The sequence below is a fragment of the Malus sylvestris genome, chromosome 5, assembly GCF_916048215.2.
Source record: "Malus sylvestris chromosome 5, drMalSylv7.2, whole genome shotgun sequence".
NCBI classification, from domain to species: domain Eukaryota; kingdom Viridiplantae; phylum Streptophyta; class Magnoliopsida; order Rosales; family Rosaceae; genus Malus; species Malus sylvestris.
Genome location: NC_062264.1, coordinates 30,070,166 through 30,085,860, shown reverse-complemented (window position 1 = coordinate 30,085,860; position 15,695 = coordinate 30,070,166). Strand labels below are relative to the sequence as shown.

General features: G+C 36.8%; 2 protein-coding genes and 1 pseudogene across 2 annotated transcripts; all 3 read left to right on the top strand.

The window, feature by feature from the left end:
- Nucleotides 1-1,458: 1,458 nt before the first annotated feature.
- Nucleotides 1,459-8,436, top strand: LOC126622762 (uncharacterized; annotated as a pseudogene).
- A 1,754-nt stretch (nt 8,437-10,190) lies between these two features.
- LOC126624785 (basic blue protein-like) lies at nt 10,191-10,788 on the top strand. Its single transcript, XM_050293894.1, has 2 exons — nt 10,191-10,365; nt 10,461-10,788. The coding sequence occupies exons 1-2, from the start codon at nt 10,191-10,193 to the stop codon at nt 10,658-10,660; spliced, it is 375 nt and encodes a 124-aa protein (XP_050149851.1). The 3' UTR covers nt 10,661-10,788.
- A 494-nt stretch (nt 10,789-11,282) lies between these two features.
- Nucleotides 11,283-13,880, top strand: LOC126620733 (probable serine/threonine-protein kinase PBL26). The gene is made up of 4 exons (XM_050289003.1): nt 11,283-11,901; nt 12,118-12,522; nt 12,637-13,028; nt 13,287-13,880. The coding sequence occupies exons 1-4, from the start codon at nt 11,754-11,756 to the stop codon at nt 13,668-13,670; spliced, it is 1,329 nt and encodes a 442-aa protein (XP_050144960.1). The 5' UTR covers nt 11,283-11,753; the 3' UTR covers nt 13,671-13,880.
- The last annotated feature ends 1,815 nt before the right edge of the window (nt 13,881-15,695 follow it).

Genomic DNA, 15,695 nt, shown 5'->3' with positions numbered 1-15,695 from the left:
ATTGTGAATTATATAGTGACAAGTATTTTACATACACACAAAAAATTCAACTTCAATCTCTCATAAATACAAATGTGTATTAAAATTCAAAACCTGCTTTATATTCTTCACTTTTGCTGAAGCTTCTCTTCTTCTCTTTCTCCCCTGTCCCTCTCTCTCTCTCTCTCTCTCTCTCTCTCTGTGATCATCATCACTTTCTCTTTGTCTCTCTCTCTCTAGATCTCGGTCTTCCCTTATTCTTATCTAGCCTTGGTGCTGGTTCATGGATATTGAACCCTTGTGGGCTCTTGGGGGGTGGTTTCTTCTTCCAAATTGCATGGCAGCTGCACCTAAAACATCATCATCACCGCCGTCATCACCATCCATCTCTGAATTCCCCACCAAAGTAAACCCTAATTTGCTTCTCTTTCTTGCCCTAGTTTTTTTCATTTTTCTTCTTCTTGTCAGTCCATCATCAATGGCCTCCTCCTCCTCCTCCGCATCACCAGTCACAAGCAAAAGGCTTCTCTCCGAGCCCTCATCAAAGTCTACCACAAATTTCCACCCAAAAAACACCAAAAACCCTACAACTACAACGTCGTCTTCAAATCCGAGTGCCAGAAGAGAGTTTGGAGCTGAAGCTCATGAAGTTCCTAGCGGACCAAACCCTATATCAAACTAGCTGCAGAGATGGTGAAGGTAGAGAGAAGAAAGGGGTCGTAACGGCAACAGTTATTATGGTTTGTCATATCTCTGGTTATTGTTGTAAAACTGCTTTGTGCCTCAGTGATGAATGAGGTTTGTTACCTTTAAATTGTTGTTGTCGTCATCCGTATTAATTAGCATTACCTTTTCTTTTATTATTTTCCTTCTTTTTTGCTTTTATATTGGGGCTAGAAATGTATAGCAAGAGTACACTTTGGTTATAAATAATATTTCATATGATGTAATATCCATCTATTTGTTTCATATATATATATATATATATATATATAGATGATGATGATGATGGTATGATTTTGGGTGGTGGTATAGATTATAAATGGGATTGTTCCTTTGCTCTGATTAATTATAATAGTTATGCATCTTAAATTTCGAAATGCTTTGTGTGTTGATGGTGAAATTTTGGTTTTTGTTCATATATATTGTCAATGGATTTATGAAAACTCAAGTTTACTTTTGGTAATATTGGTTGACAAGTTTTTTCTCATAAAACGGCTATGACGCTATCATTTCACTTTCAAAAGAAAAAAAGAAAAGAAAAGAAACCTCTGTAAACTTTTCGGCGAGTTTACATAGTACCCCTTCAAATTGAAGAAAGAAATGCATATACTTTGTATATTTTGGAAAAAAATGGAAGAAGAAAATCAGATGTAGCATGTGGCTTTATTGCATGGAATGGTAGTGATTCTTTAAAGCTGAAAAAAAAAAGGGGAGATAATAAGAAGAGAAATCTGAGGCTGAAGAGTGAGGGCAGCAATGGTGTCAGATCTCTCTGTGACAAATGCAGTAGTGGAAGCAGTGAAGGTAGGGAAGGACCTTTTGTTTTGCCTACCTAGAAATTGAAATTATTTGATCGGCTTTTTGGAAATTGGCTTTTGTCTTCTCAAATGCAAAATCCGAGAAAGCTGATTCCAACCAAGCAACCAAAACTAAAGTCATGATTTAGATAATGATAACAGTATCATTGCCTGTTGCTGAGTAAGCTGCTCCCAATCATAGGCTTTATCATTCTGCTTTTGAAAATAGGATTTCTGTTTTAAATATATAATTAATTTTAAAATTTTCTAGAATGCTCGGGTATATGAAAAGAATAAGTATAATAAAAGTTTCGCAAAATCTCTCAAGTTAAGGCGAGAGAGGTCATATTGGATGGCCACTGTTTCATTATAAATTTTAATGATATTACCTTGTTTTCAAATTCATATTATGGTGTCGAGGTTATATTATCACTTTGCATCACACAAAAATGTACCCTAAAATTTGACAAATTTCAAAAAGATAGGTCAGTGGTCCAACACCGGTATTGTTAGCAACTTAACAACTTGCAAGCTCAACAAGAATGATGGCGTTTTATCTTAAAAGGCTTCAATATAATTAAGACTGGAACCATGCATTATATATTGTAATTTGTATGTTAAATGTTTTATGTAGAATTTTCAACAAAATCCAAACCCAGAAAGTCAACTTCGTGAGACAACTTCATTTTCATGATTTCATCATAATTTTCTATCTTCTATATAAAAAATATAAATGCCAGCATTAAGTTTATAAGGCAAGCCATATCAGAAAAGGAATTATTGAAAAATCAATAAAAGTAGAGTGGTAAACTAAAACTGACACAAAAATAATCAGAGATTGATTGCTATTGTTTCATCAACCAAAGTCTTGAGTTATTTATTTTTCCAAAATTAATGTTTGTTTTGTAGTGAAAAGGTGACTCTATATAAATAGTAACTTTTACTTTAATCTCAGTCAAAGACATAAAAAAAGAGATCTGACACAGTTAAAATTTTGCATGCTTACCGTTTCATGATTAAAGGGTAGGAAGTGGGAAACACTTTCAAATTTATTAAAAAATGTACATCCTCAAGTTCAACAATTTCAATCTTTGGAATCACACATTTATTTATCTTTCCATATTTCATATTAAAGGTTCTTGAGAACATTACAAGGAATTAAGTCTCACTGGTACGACGATTCGAAGATAAATACACGCGACATGGACCTCGCAAGAGCCAAGAGCGTCTAGCTATAAGGACTTGAGTTATTCCTCCAATTGACAATTAGTTTTGAAGGTAGGACCTAGTATTTTTCACGGTATCAAAACAAGTTCGTACACTTGTGAAGCCTAACGACTACACATGGTTCATGCCACCTAGTTAAACTTGCTATACATGAGAGAACATGTGAAAATGTGATAATTGTCTCACATCAGAAAGTTAAAGAAACTTTTAAGAGCGGATAAAGAGTTGGACTATTCATTTATCTCGCATTACATGACTAATCACATATGAGAGAGAAAGACATTCAAGAGACAGAAGTAGAAGAAGTTTACATTATGAACTTTTTATTTTTTCTTTGAATAATATTTTGGGCCAAATGGAATTTTTGGGTTCTAGTCCAAATGGTCCAATCCAAAACCCCAGAACCAGAGAAACCACATGCTTCCGTTACAAGAATGGCTCTCAGATATCGGCGTTTCAGAGAAATCTCACGAATTTTGCCTCGAATTCACTCCAGTAAGCTTCACCCTCCATATATACACTGAATTCACAGTTTCTACAATCTCAAATAATTCAATTTTGGCATGAAAGAAACTCACTTTAACTTGCAATTTGTTGAAATTTAGGAAGCAGAAGTCTAGAAATGTTCATTTGAGATTTAAAAATTGAATCTTTGATGTGTTGGTGCAGGTGATCATCTTCTACAATGTGGATTGGTTACCAAGTTATCGGCTTTGTCCATACAATCACATGCTCTGGAAAGAATTGATACAGATTTCACAATGTGGATTTCGTGCTAAGCGGTAATTTTAAGTTGAATTTCACCTGTGGTTCTTGCTGGACGGTTCCTTGAAACTAGTTTAACAACTAGTTGTGATGCCACGATCATGTTAGAAAAGGTGAAGTCACTTCAACAGAGGAAAACGAATAAACTGTCATATGTTTGTTTCTTTCTACTTAGAACCGGATGAATTAGAAGAAAAATGTTGCTATGCGGTCAGATGTTTGTTTTCGCTGCTTAGAATTGGATGATTAGGGTGAGCGGGTAGTCATTCTAAAGCTCTCTTCTTTGCGTGTGTTCTGTTGTAGGTTTCCTCAGCTCCACATTATGGGCTTTTCTGTCAGGTGGCTCGATTCACTCAGCTGCTGATCGAAGCCATCTGATCCAATATATACTGAAGGAATACATCACATTTCCTATTATATTGTCGAACAAGAACTTCACTGAGGTGAGGTAAAGATCCTTGGTTTGTCTTGTGAAAAGACCTACACATGCAAAATCCATAACTACGTACACATTCATTGGCCTGTTGACGGATCTCAACATTGTTTCTCACAATCATTATGTAATCATTAGTTTTTTTAATGTGTTTAGATGGAAAACGGGGCATGCTGCATTTTGTTTAAAGGTTTTAAAAGTCCAGTGGTTTACCATGAGAAGGATATGGATCTCAGAGTTCTCAATAAAGGTATGCATGTATTCCTGCATGACATTGTTAAAAGTTTGTTTGTGAGAATATGTTCTTCCTGTGATAACTGTTAATAGCTGTATATTATCATGCAATTATTGCTTAAACTTCCTGTTGCACTTCGAAATAAGTCAGGGTACTTCCTGCTTTCAACATCCTATTTCTTTTCGACTTTTGTAGCAAGGGAGGGGAGGGGGTTACAAAGCTTCCACCAAAAAAGTGAATCAAGAGTTTGAAATTTCTTAGGAAATAGGTGTGTTATCCGATTGTGTGTAAAAATTTGTCATGATCTCAATTAACATGGTAAACTAATTGGCTCTTAAGCATCTCTTATCGGCTGCTACTGTTCTGGACACCATATATGTTGATAATTATTACTTTTAGTATGTTGTTTGACTGAATGCATATAGATCCATGATTTTTATTTTGGGACATGTGCTTTTATTTAATATAATTACGCATTTTAATACATATACACGTATTCCACGATACATGTTAATGCCCTCGTGCAGCTGTTGAGGACTTGCTTGTGCAAGATGATGGGAGTTCCAGGTCGCGCACTAACTTGAAAAGCACTTGGACAAAGCAACCTGAAATCATTAAAGAGTCATATGGCGATTCTTTAAGGAATCTTCTCTTCTACTTACCAGGTATAGGCTCCCTACGCAGCACTGATTTGCTCCATTGTAAGCATCTGCATTGTATGATATTATAGAGCAGTGTGGTGCAATAGACTATCAAAATCTTTTCATTCCTTTCAACACAGCTATATTTTACTTTGACTGATACATGTCACATGACTGGTGAAGTTCAGTTGAAATTGTAACATTCGTTCGAGAATACACAAAATAAAAATGTTTCCAGAAACTAAGCTTTAAGCATTTCTTTTACTCTTCTCCATTACAGGCTGCATCTCTGCAGATGAATGTGGGAACCGGCTCTTCCTTTCTGACAGCAATCATCATTGGATTATTGTAGTTGATGGAAATGGTCATATTCTGGACTGTGTATATATTAAATTATATGTGGACTGCTCTTCTAATTTTTCTTAGTAATCATCAATTTATGCACATTACATTGACAGGGTCAAAGATTTTAACACTCACTTGTTAAGAAGACGACTTTAGGAACTCAGTTATCAGTTATTGGCGGTTCAATATTTTGTTCAACCAGGATTTGATGATTTTGTAGTCCATATATGTTTATCAGGATTTTTTTTATGTGACTTGCTCACTTTATGTATTCGACTCTAAAACAAGCAAAAGTAGTTTCCCTTGTCCGCACGGGAAGGGCTTCTATGGGATTAATCTTTGGTTTTCACAAAATTGACCTTACTGAGTTCTTCTTAGAAAGTTGCTGTGTTTCCATGTAGATGTTAAATTTAATCTTAGTATTTGTCTTATTGTAGTTTTCTTGAAACTTTTAAAGATAAAATGAAGAAAGCTCAAGTTTGGGTTTTCATTCTTTGTGTGTCATATTGGTTCCTCCCCAGGTTTTGAGGATGGAAACTTTGAATGTGCCAAGTTGGCACGCCCTGCAGCTTCATTTTATGATGCCGCTGAGGATTGCCTATATTTTGTTGATTCAGAGGTATGCATTGGTTTGTAAGGTATAACATGTGATTTATGATGTTGCAGCTGTATTGCATACTCCTGTAACTAACTAGTTTGCATGTGGGGTCCCTATCTACTAAGAATCATGCCATAAGGAAAGCTGATATGGAGAGCCGGGTTCTGGAAACCCTCTATCCAGTGGGAGACACTGCTAAGAAGAGTAATCAACTTTGTACCTGGATCACAACCAAGCTAGTTTTGAGAAGCAATGCCCATACAAGGACTGAAGGATTTGATTTACAATCATTGATGTATCCTTGGCATCTGATGAAATCTATTGATGACAGTCTCGATGTTATGAACCGAAGGTAAAACCAACACATCAATTGTCATTGTTTCTTAAATCTTAATCAATAAATCCTGGGTCACTTGTCTTTTATTGTTTTAACTTTTATTATAGGCATTGATGTGATTAATTAATTTGAATGGCAGCTTTAATACTCTGTGGATCCTAAATTTGGCTTCAGGAGAGATAAAAGAAGTCATCAGAGGTTTGCTTCTTTTTCTTCTTCTTTCTTGTTTATATATATTATTACATTTAATGGAGCCTAACATCATGACTTGAAAAGGGTTCCCGAAGATTTTGGAGGTCTGTGGACAGCAGGTCATGGAAAAAGTAGCGCTGTTGAAACAGATGCCACATGATTGGTTGCAGCAACAAACCAATGTTATTTGTTCACCAGAGCAGCTCCCATATGCTGGCCTACTATCTTCATTGACCACCTTGCAGAATCACGTAATCCTTTGTGATATGGGGGTACCTATTTTACCTCTTCAAGTGAATTTGTTTTGTACTTTGTCTATAATACTCAATTACTCATTTCAATGCTAATTCTGAAGTTGGACAGAGGATTTTGAAACTAAGTGAAGAATCTGGAGTACGTTCAACCTTCCGGTTATCAAAATTTTGGAATTCTTGGACTGCCGTATTGGTTGCCTTCCTCATTGGAGAAAGTATATACTACGTATGTTTATGAAGGCAATGATATACAAACTAGTTTCCTTATACATCCAATATTCTTTCATTTTTGTCATTTTCCGATTATGTGGCAATGTATTCTCATGATTTTCTTCATATTTTTTGCTCATTTGACAGTGGTAGTGGAGTTCAGGGAGTGATTGATCATCTTGAATCTTTGAGGCCGTTATTACCAGGTATTTTTCTTAATCTTAAGTACGCTTCTTATTTTCTTAGTTGATATTGTATTTCACTATTTCGTGTGACATGTGAGTTGGTTCTGCCTCTTTTTCTAGATATGTCCAACTGGGATTTGAATCTTTTGCCTTACCATGATTTGTGATTAATTCAAAGTTGAAAAATGAGCCATGTTTGGTGGATATGCTAGGTAATGTTTTGGTTTGCGCTAATTTCATGTCTTAGCAATGACATCTTGTTATTTGCATCAAGTAAACATGGTGGACTGGAGAGAAAATTTGATTTTGCGAAACATGCAAATAAACCATCGTCTACCAGTCATTTCCAATCTTTTTCCTTTCCCAGTTTTGTGTTTTTTTTTTCGACGTTCTCAGGTAGAGTATGCTGTTTCTGTTAACTATGCAAACTTAATATGTTAACGATTCTTTGATCATATAATTTTACTATGTAACAGGAAGAGTTTTGATACAGTTAAATGTGGAGGTTCTTGAAGATACCGAGCTTGTAGAACGGTTGCAAGAAGGCTGTATATGGCGCCAGACAAGAGGAGCCGCTACCGAAGTGTCATGGGTATAGAAACTGAAAATTCTCTCTGTAACAAACTGCTTTTCATTGAATGAATAATTACAACAGTACAAGATGGTATATATAGCCACAGGCTTGTTACACTAGTGCACTTAACTTCTAAAACTAATTACACAATTACCACAGCTAATTGTTTACAGTTCTAACTAATGACTTGTTTGGATGATTTGGCATCTGTCTCAATAATGGGTAGAGGATGTAGGAGGAGCTTCAGAGAAGGTTCCTATCTGGAAGAGCTTAATCCTTAAGTAGCTTAGGATTTCTACTCTTTCGAATTTTCAGGTCGGTGTTGCTCAACAATGGTACGATGAACTGGACAATCTTGCCTTGTCGATATCAGAACCTGATACTGAGTTGATTGTCGAAGATGATAGTACGACTACTGAAATAGGGCTACAAGACGGGAAAGTTCACATCAATTGTGTCGTCAATACTAGTCCTGGAACGAGCGAGGTTTGCACATTTAGTTTATCTCCTTGTTTGTTTTTTTTTTGGGTAGTTCTGGTGCCAATTAAATCCTCACTCTCACTATCATGCAGGTTGTTGTTTACGCCATGCTGTATTTAAAACTTAAAACAAAGCAAGAAGCAGAGGATAATCAGGAGAAATATGCAGCAAGAATAGCAGATATTTTAAACTCGGAGAAGAGTGGAAAGCTGGGAAGAGATTCATGCATTCAGTTCTTGTTAAAATCAAACAGAGATTTGAGATATGTGATCTTTACGAAACCTCTAAATGTCAGGATAAAATTGGATTGTCTCGAAAGCAATTATCCTAACAGACTCCACCATCGAGGTCAATGTATCGCTAAGTTAACTCGGAGTTGCTTCCTGCATTATTGTTTCTACTCTTATAACTTGATTGTGTTGTAATGTATGTTTCCAATGCTATATGAAATACTGTCTGAACTCGCTGCCTGCAGGATTAATGGACAAGGAACCGTGGTGTGCCAAAACTAATGTAACAATTTGGTCCCCCAAGCTTTGAAGCCCTGCTAATTTGTCATTCTTTGGGACAAGCTTGTATACCCTAATTCCACTTGTCCTCACATAATCTGGATCGAAATTATCATGATCACTATTAACTTCTCGACCATTACCTTCCACGTTATTGCCTTCCACGTCAGTGTGACCATCGTACGTCGCCTTGATTGGCTTCATCATTGTTGTCCTGATTACCGCCACTGCCTCCGCCACCACCACCATTGGCATTGTTGTTTCCCCTTCTTTTTATAAAGTAATCTTTCATTTGATGAATAACCAAGACTTCAATTTTTGTTGTTGATTCTAGCAAATGTAAGTTGTAAACCTTTTCTGAATATATATAAGTCATCATGAACTTCAAAGGTGGTTTCTATGCGCTTTTCTTTATTCCCATAGACCAATTTCAGTGGCACTGCATGGTTATTATCTCCCAAGTTTACGGTGCGAGCTGTTGTCACGATGTCATTGCTATTGCTTCTACCTACCAGAAGAAAACAATATATCAACAAGATCCTTTTCATGCCCTATATCCCGAACGACGATCCATGTCACTCTTTCCAGGTCTACACAAACCCAATACAGTAGATAACAAGCCTCTCGAACTTGGTTCCAACGGCTTAATGCTTTCATGTGAACAAGACTTTTCTCTCAATGGCAGTTTTCCAAGTCACGCTCACAATTGAAGAACACTAGTTTAACATTATAATCACTTAATTTTGGGGTTAAAGGATCCAAAACTTACATATTGGCATAGGATTCAATAGTGTCCATATCTTAAGACATGAAATTAAAAGAAAGGAAAGGATCCTTTGTCAAATTGGTGGCCATGGATAGAATAGTGCTGGTCGCAAATTTTCAGTCAAAAAAACATTTGTAGTAATAAAATTTTAAATTCTTTCTGGAAAAAGAAAAAAGAAAAGATGATTGAATAGTAATTTTTCTTACTTGTCAACTGAATTTCAAGTCTCTTGCAAATTTGCAATACTGGTTCAAGTACTAAAGTGAAACTTAAAGGTCCTTTTCAAATTCATTGGGGGTCTGATTCTTTATCCTCAATAAAAATAAAAGAATTATTAGGGGCAATTCAAATGTAAAATACAAGTTCATGAGAAATTCAGGCGATGCTCTTATACAAATTTTGCTTTAGACAACTGAGGAGCGCTTTCAAACAATAAAAAACGCCTTGTTGGAGTACATATAAAAATACCTTTTAATGTTTATCCCCCAAGCTCTTCAACTTTAATTACAATTTGTTGTGTTTAACAAAAACTTACGAGCATACCAGCTTTCCATCAAACCACTACCAAACGAGCCCGGAATCTCTTTGTTTTGGGTTCTTGTTGATTCTTTATTTGCTTCATACAAGACCCGTGAAGGAATGATTAATTGCTAATTATAATATGGAACTATATACAAAAGCATCATGGATTTCAAAATCCACTGCTTATTTTTTCTTATTCACTTTTCGATGGATCGAAAAAGGTCCAACATATATTCTCAAGCACTTCTTTTTATTTTGTGGAAAAGTGAATAAACAAAAAATAAGCGCCATTTTTATTGAATTAATGTTTTAAAGTTTGGTAAACTTCCTATATGCGACATTCTTTGCATTCCCTCAATCTTTTTATTATATAAGTAAACTTTATATGCGATAATTTTATCATATCATCACATCAAGAATGTCTCACCAGGGAAGATGCAGTGCAACTCAATCCAATGTTCTTCTCCTCTTTCTCTTCCTCACCATTGTGTCTGCTCAAACAACCACCTTCACAGTTGGTGACAAATCTGGGTGGAGTTTCAACGTCGAAAACTGGACAGATGGAAAGAAGTTCAAAGCCGGCGATGAACTTGGTAATACTAGCTAGAACATTCATTATATAATTTTCTCTTTAGCGATACACGGTGTTTTGATTCGTTTTACACATGGGCAACTTATTTTTGTGCAGTTTTCAACTATGATCGATCCCTCCACAATGTGGCAGTTGTTGATGCCAATGGATATAGTAGTTGTAGTGCTTCTTCAAGCTCTAAGGCATTCACCACTGGCAAAGATCGCGTCAAATTATCGAAGGGACTCAACTACTTTATCTGCACCGTCCCTGGCCACTGCGATGGTGGTGTGAAGATTTCGGTTAATGCTTCCTAAACAGTTGGGAAAAATTGAAGGGGAGGGTGGGTTGTCGAGCGGTATCTCTATGTAATGTATGCTTGAATATTTATCTTTATGTGAAAAGGTTGGATTGCATGAATAAATGAATGTCGTGATTTTGGTTATGTAGTTTTAACGAAGTTCTAATTTGATCCATGTACTCTCAATTGCTACGTAGTTTACTAATTGTCACAATCTCAAAACAATTACGTCATTTTTTCAACAAAATTATCACATTGATGACATGTTTGTAATGTTTTTACACTTCAAAAAAGTCTAATTTTACCTTCACGTGCATGTCACGAGTGAGCTATAACTAGTAAATAACAATGGTTAAATCGATCACGACGTTAAAATAAGACCGAAGCTGAACTTCGCTCAACCTACAGCACCAAAATCATGATTTGGCCTATTTCTATTTTTTTCTTTTATATTTAACTGCAGCTAGAAAAATCCCATAATGCTAAACAACACCATAACCACCACAGATAATAATTAAGCTTTCTTTTTTTGGGAATTAATAATTAATTAAGCAGATTTGGTTCCGACGTTTTTCTGCTTATAATTCAGACACTTTGACAACCTCATTTTTCTTCTTCTTTTCCATGCTCTGCGGAAACACCAAAAGATATGTAATTAACCTATTTTTGGTTTCTTGCTGACCTACACTTTCACCATTTTTTCCGGGAAATCGTAACGACGGTTTTTCTTTTGCATGCCTGGAAGTTTGTTGATTCTGTTAGTTTCTTGATGGTTTCAGTTTTCTGGTAGTTGCTCTAGGGATTCAAACATGGTTGTACTCAAAATCTTGTTTTTTCAGTTTCATGGTTATAACCCCCTCTTCCCTTTCCATGCATTCCAATTAGATTCATGACACACTTCTTTTGAGCCTACCCAGCATTCCGTATCCTCATCGAGTTGTGAGAATTCCTTTCGTTTTTCGGGAGATCTTCGTAATCAACTTTTTATCTGCAGTTGATCATATCGAAAAGTTTGGGATTGAATGCAACATTGCATGGATCATAAACTGAGATTTTTTAATTTGCAAGGACTTCTTATATAGATTTCAAGCGATTATATTGCGCGTGAGATGAGTTGCTTTTCTTGCTTTTCATCCCATGAAAAGAAATCATCTAACACAAGATCAAATAGTGGGAGGAGAGCACAATTGCCTACCACTGTTTCTCAGAAGGAACACAATGTTCCACCAGCACAACAGCCTCGGCCGCCCCCAGCTGGTAGGTCGGATTTTTTTGCCTTTCTAACGAATAAAAATTGTGGTAACGTGTGATTGTTTCGTGTGACGAAATGATTTGCCAATGCAGCCTTCCCAGCATCGTTGAAAATTAGATTTTTGTCTTCTGTGTTTTGCATCACAAGTCTTGCTCTTCCGATTTTTTACCCCTTCGCATGGCAAATTATTAGCTTTCTAATTATTGGTTATGTATAAGCAGAAGTTCCTAAACCAAAACCTACACCACCAGCTGAGAATCCAGCAGCCAATGCCCATAATGTCAACAAAGAACCCGTAAACCACAACAACATTGCTGCGCAAACTTTCACATTCCGGGAATTAGCGACAGCGACGAAGAACTTCAGGCAAGAATGCCTCATTGGAGAGGGCGGATTTGGAAGAGTTTACAAGGGAAAACTTGACAAAATAGAACAGGTTGTGGCTGTGAAGCAACTTGACAGGAATGGCTTGCAAGGAAACCGAGAGTTTCTTGTCGAGGTGTTGATGTTGAGCCTCTTACACCACGAAAATTTAGTAAATCTTATCGGATATTGCGCAGATGGTGATCAGAGACTTCTTGTCTACGAGTACATGCCCTTGGGATCTGTGGAAGACCATTTACTAGGTACTACTTTGATGTGTTTGTAAACTGATTTTTCCTTCCATCTTGGAGCTACTTCCATTTGTATCCGCAAAGGGCTTAAACCCGGTTTCTCATGTTTCGTATCTTGATTTTCAGATCTTCCGGAAGGCCAGACGCCACTAGATTGGTTCAAAAGAATGAGAATAGCTCTGGGAGCTGCCAAGGGACTAGAATACTTGCATGACGAGGCAAATCCACCTGTTATCTACCGCGATTTAAAATCTTCCAACATTTTACTCGACGCTGATTTCAATGCAAAACTCTCTGATTTCGGGTTAGCTAAGCTTGGACCTATTGGAGACAAGACTCATGTATCTTCAAGAGTAATGGGAACATATGGTTATTGTGCCCCAGAGTACCAAAGAACAGGACAGCTCACGGTCAAGTCTGATGTTTACAGTTTCGGAGTTGTTTTATTGGAATTGATCACTGGAAGGAGAGCAGTTGACACCACACTATCAACCAGGGAGCAAAATCTAGTTGCTTGGGTAAATATCCCTACATATTTTTCTTCTTATTCTTATTCAAGTCATGTGCTTTGCGTTGAAGAATCGCCGGATACTTGACAAAATAATACACAGTACGTAAATGATTTCACTAGTATAAAACCGAGGCTCACACCTGCTAGACCATGCAGGTGGTTAAGTTATGAACAATATCGTGTTCGACTAATTAGTAGTGGGCTGCTAGTCCGTCTCTGTGAAATCTTTTGACACTTTTTATCATAATTTTTTTGTCTATAACAGGCACAACCAGTATTCAAGGATCCTAATAGGTATCCAGAACTTGCTGATCCACTTCTTCAAGGAAACTTTCCTGTGAGAGCACTAAATCAAGCCATGGCAGTTGCAGCAATGTGCCTCCACGAGGAAGCACCTGTTCGTCCCTTGATAAGCGATGTGGTCAGTGCTCTTAGTGTCCTCGGAACTGGTCCGGACACTGCTGCCTCGCCTATAAGCAGCCTTCCCTCTCCATCACCGGATCAAACAATGGTCATAAACGAGGATTCTCAGCTCGAAGACAGTGTAACCGAACGCCAACGCGCTGTGGCAGAAGCCATGGAATGGGGTTCGTGCTCAAGGCACAATGGAGTGGCAGCATCACGGTGTGGAAGTACTTCTTCCTTGTAAAACTACAAGTTGCATGGTACAATGTTGTTTCCACAGAGCATTTAATTTCTGTTGTAAAACATATCTTTACGATTCGCTTGCTCATGAATTACTCAAAATTTGTATGAGCAATGTCAGATTGTAACAATGTATCGGGTTGTAAACGCGATAAAAAATCAAACGGATTGAATGAGAAGGAAATTATATCGAGTGAGAATTTTTCTTCATCAATTTATGATCTTCACTTGTCATTGCTTCCAGGATATATTAATGACTTATCATCAGTTGTTTAGTTAATCAAATTATTTACACCACGTAAATAATTAATTAGCGATTATATGTGATAATTCTAGCATTACTTGAGTTTGTAAGTGGCCCAAGAAGTAGAACTAAAAGAGACGCTAACTGATAATAAAAGGGCATTGCACATAATATTGATACGATTTATTGTTTGTTTAGTATCTGTCTAATATGTAATGAATCTAGGAATCATACCTCATAGGTTTGTAGTGTAAAAGTTCATAACTTTCTCATGAAAGAAACAGTGCGCACAAGGGCGCAATTTTTTTTCTAGTTCAATGTTGAATGATTTTTGCCGAGTTTTGTCAGTTAGAGACATTTTATTGAGCACTTTATAGATATCGAATTTCGGTGAAATAAATGTTGACCAACGCATTAAAATTTTAACGTGCCAAGGTATACATGTCACGTGTCACATAAATTGTACACATCACATGTGACTTAACAAAAATCGGAAGAGTTATCAAGAAGGACACGTGTCAACACTTGACAGAAATGATTTATTTGATTTGATTATTTAAATCCAAAATCAATAGTTGGAAATTCTATAAATAGGAACCCAAAGCATTCATTTCAAGGGACTAATTCACCAATACATTTCTCTACTCCCAAATTGGAAGAGAATTCACTTCACAAAGAATTGTGTCCTTGGAGCTTGGAAACTCTAAAGCTCTCAAGCATCGAACCTCCCAAATTCCCAAGAATTCCGAAGGATCGAGAAAGCTCTCTTCGTTCTTTGCCAACACTTTTGAAGAATCAACAAGCACACGTGCCGGTTCTTCTTTCGTCACAAGCCAAATCCTTGAGGCGACCATTCATCCAAGATCAAGTTGCCGCAACCCTTGGATCAACAACCATCACAAGAATGAACAAGCACAACTACACGTGCCGGTTCTTCCTTCGCCACAAGCCAAATCCTTGAGGCAACCGTGCATCCAATATCAAGTCATCGTGACCCTTGAATCAACAACATCACACATCCACACCTTATGGAGATTGAATCAGAGGATCAAATTAAAAAGAGATTGTAACCCCAAATTCATTAATACAAAAAAAAAAATCTTTGTACACGTATTCTTGTCTCATTTGTCGTAGGAAACTTCGTGTTTACACCCTTTATGAGCTTGTAGACTATTGTCGAGCCATGCCGTCGAACCATGTTGTCAATCATGGTCGACATCTCTCGAGAAATGTTTGTTGACATCGGTCGAGCCATGACAACATCTAATGAGCATGTATTTCATCAAACACTTCACGTTCACTACTAGGACACATACCAGACTGCCATACGACCTTCAAAGGAGGCATTCCAAGACATTTTCTTTCTTCCATAGGGTCCAGGAAGGAGCCAACTAGCTCCTTAATGGATAGTTTTTTTTTTTTTTTTTTTTAAATTAAAAATCTTGTAATGTTAAAGGAAAATTTAGAGAGTTAGGGTAGGAGAGTAACGACAATAGAGAGAAAAATGAAGCTCAGTTGGTTTGTAATCACTTATTTTTCCTTTGTGGCTTTAAGCGTTTATTTATACTAATCACATGAGCTTTACTTGCCATACAAGGAATTGGATTTCCAAATTCTTTCATAATTCTACTTCTAAATTTACACCATCACACTCCTAGATAATATTAACAACAATATAGCTAATTTTATTTGTGCATATTTGGGCTTGTGCTGAAAAGTAAAAGACATCACAATATTTCCGAAGATGGGCCTAACTAATGACTAACGAGGCTGACCGGTACCCGC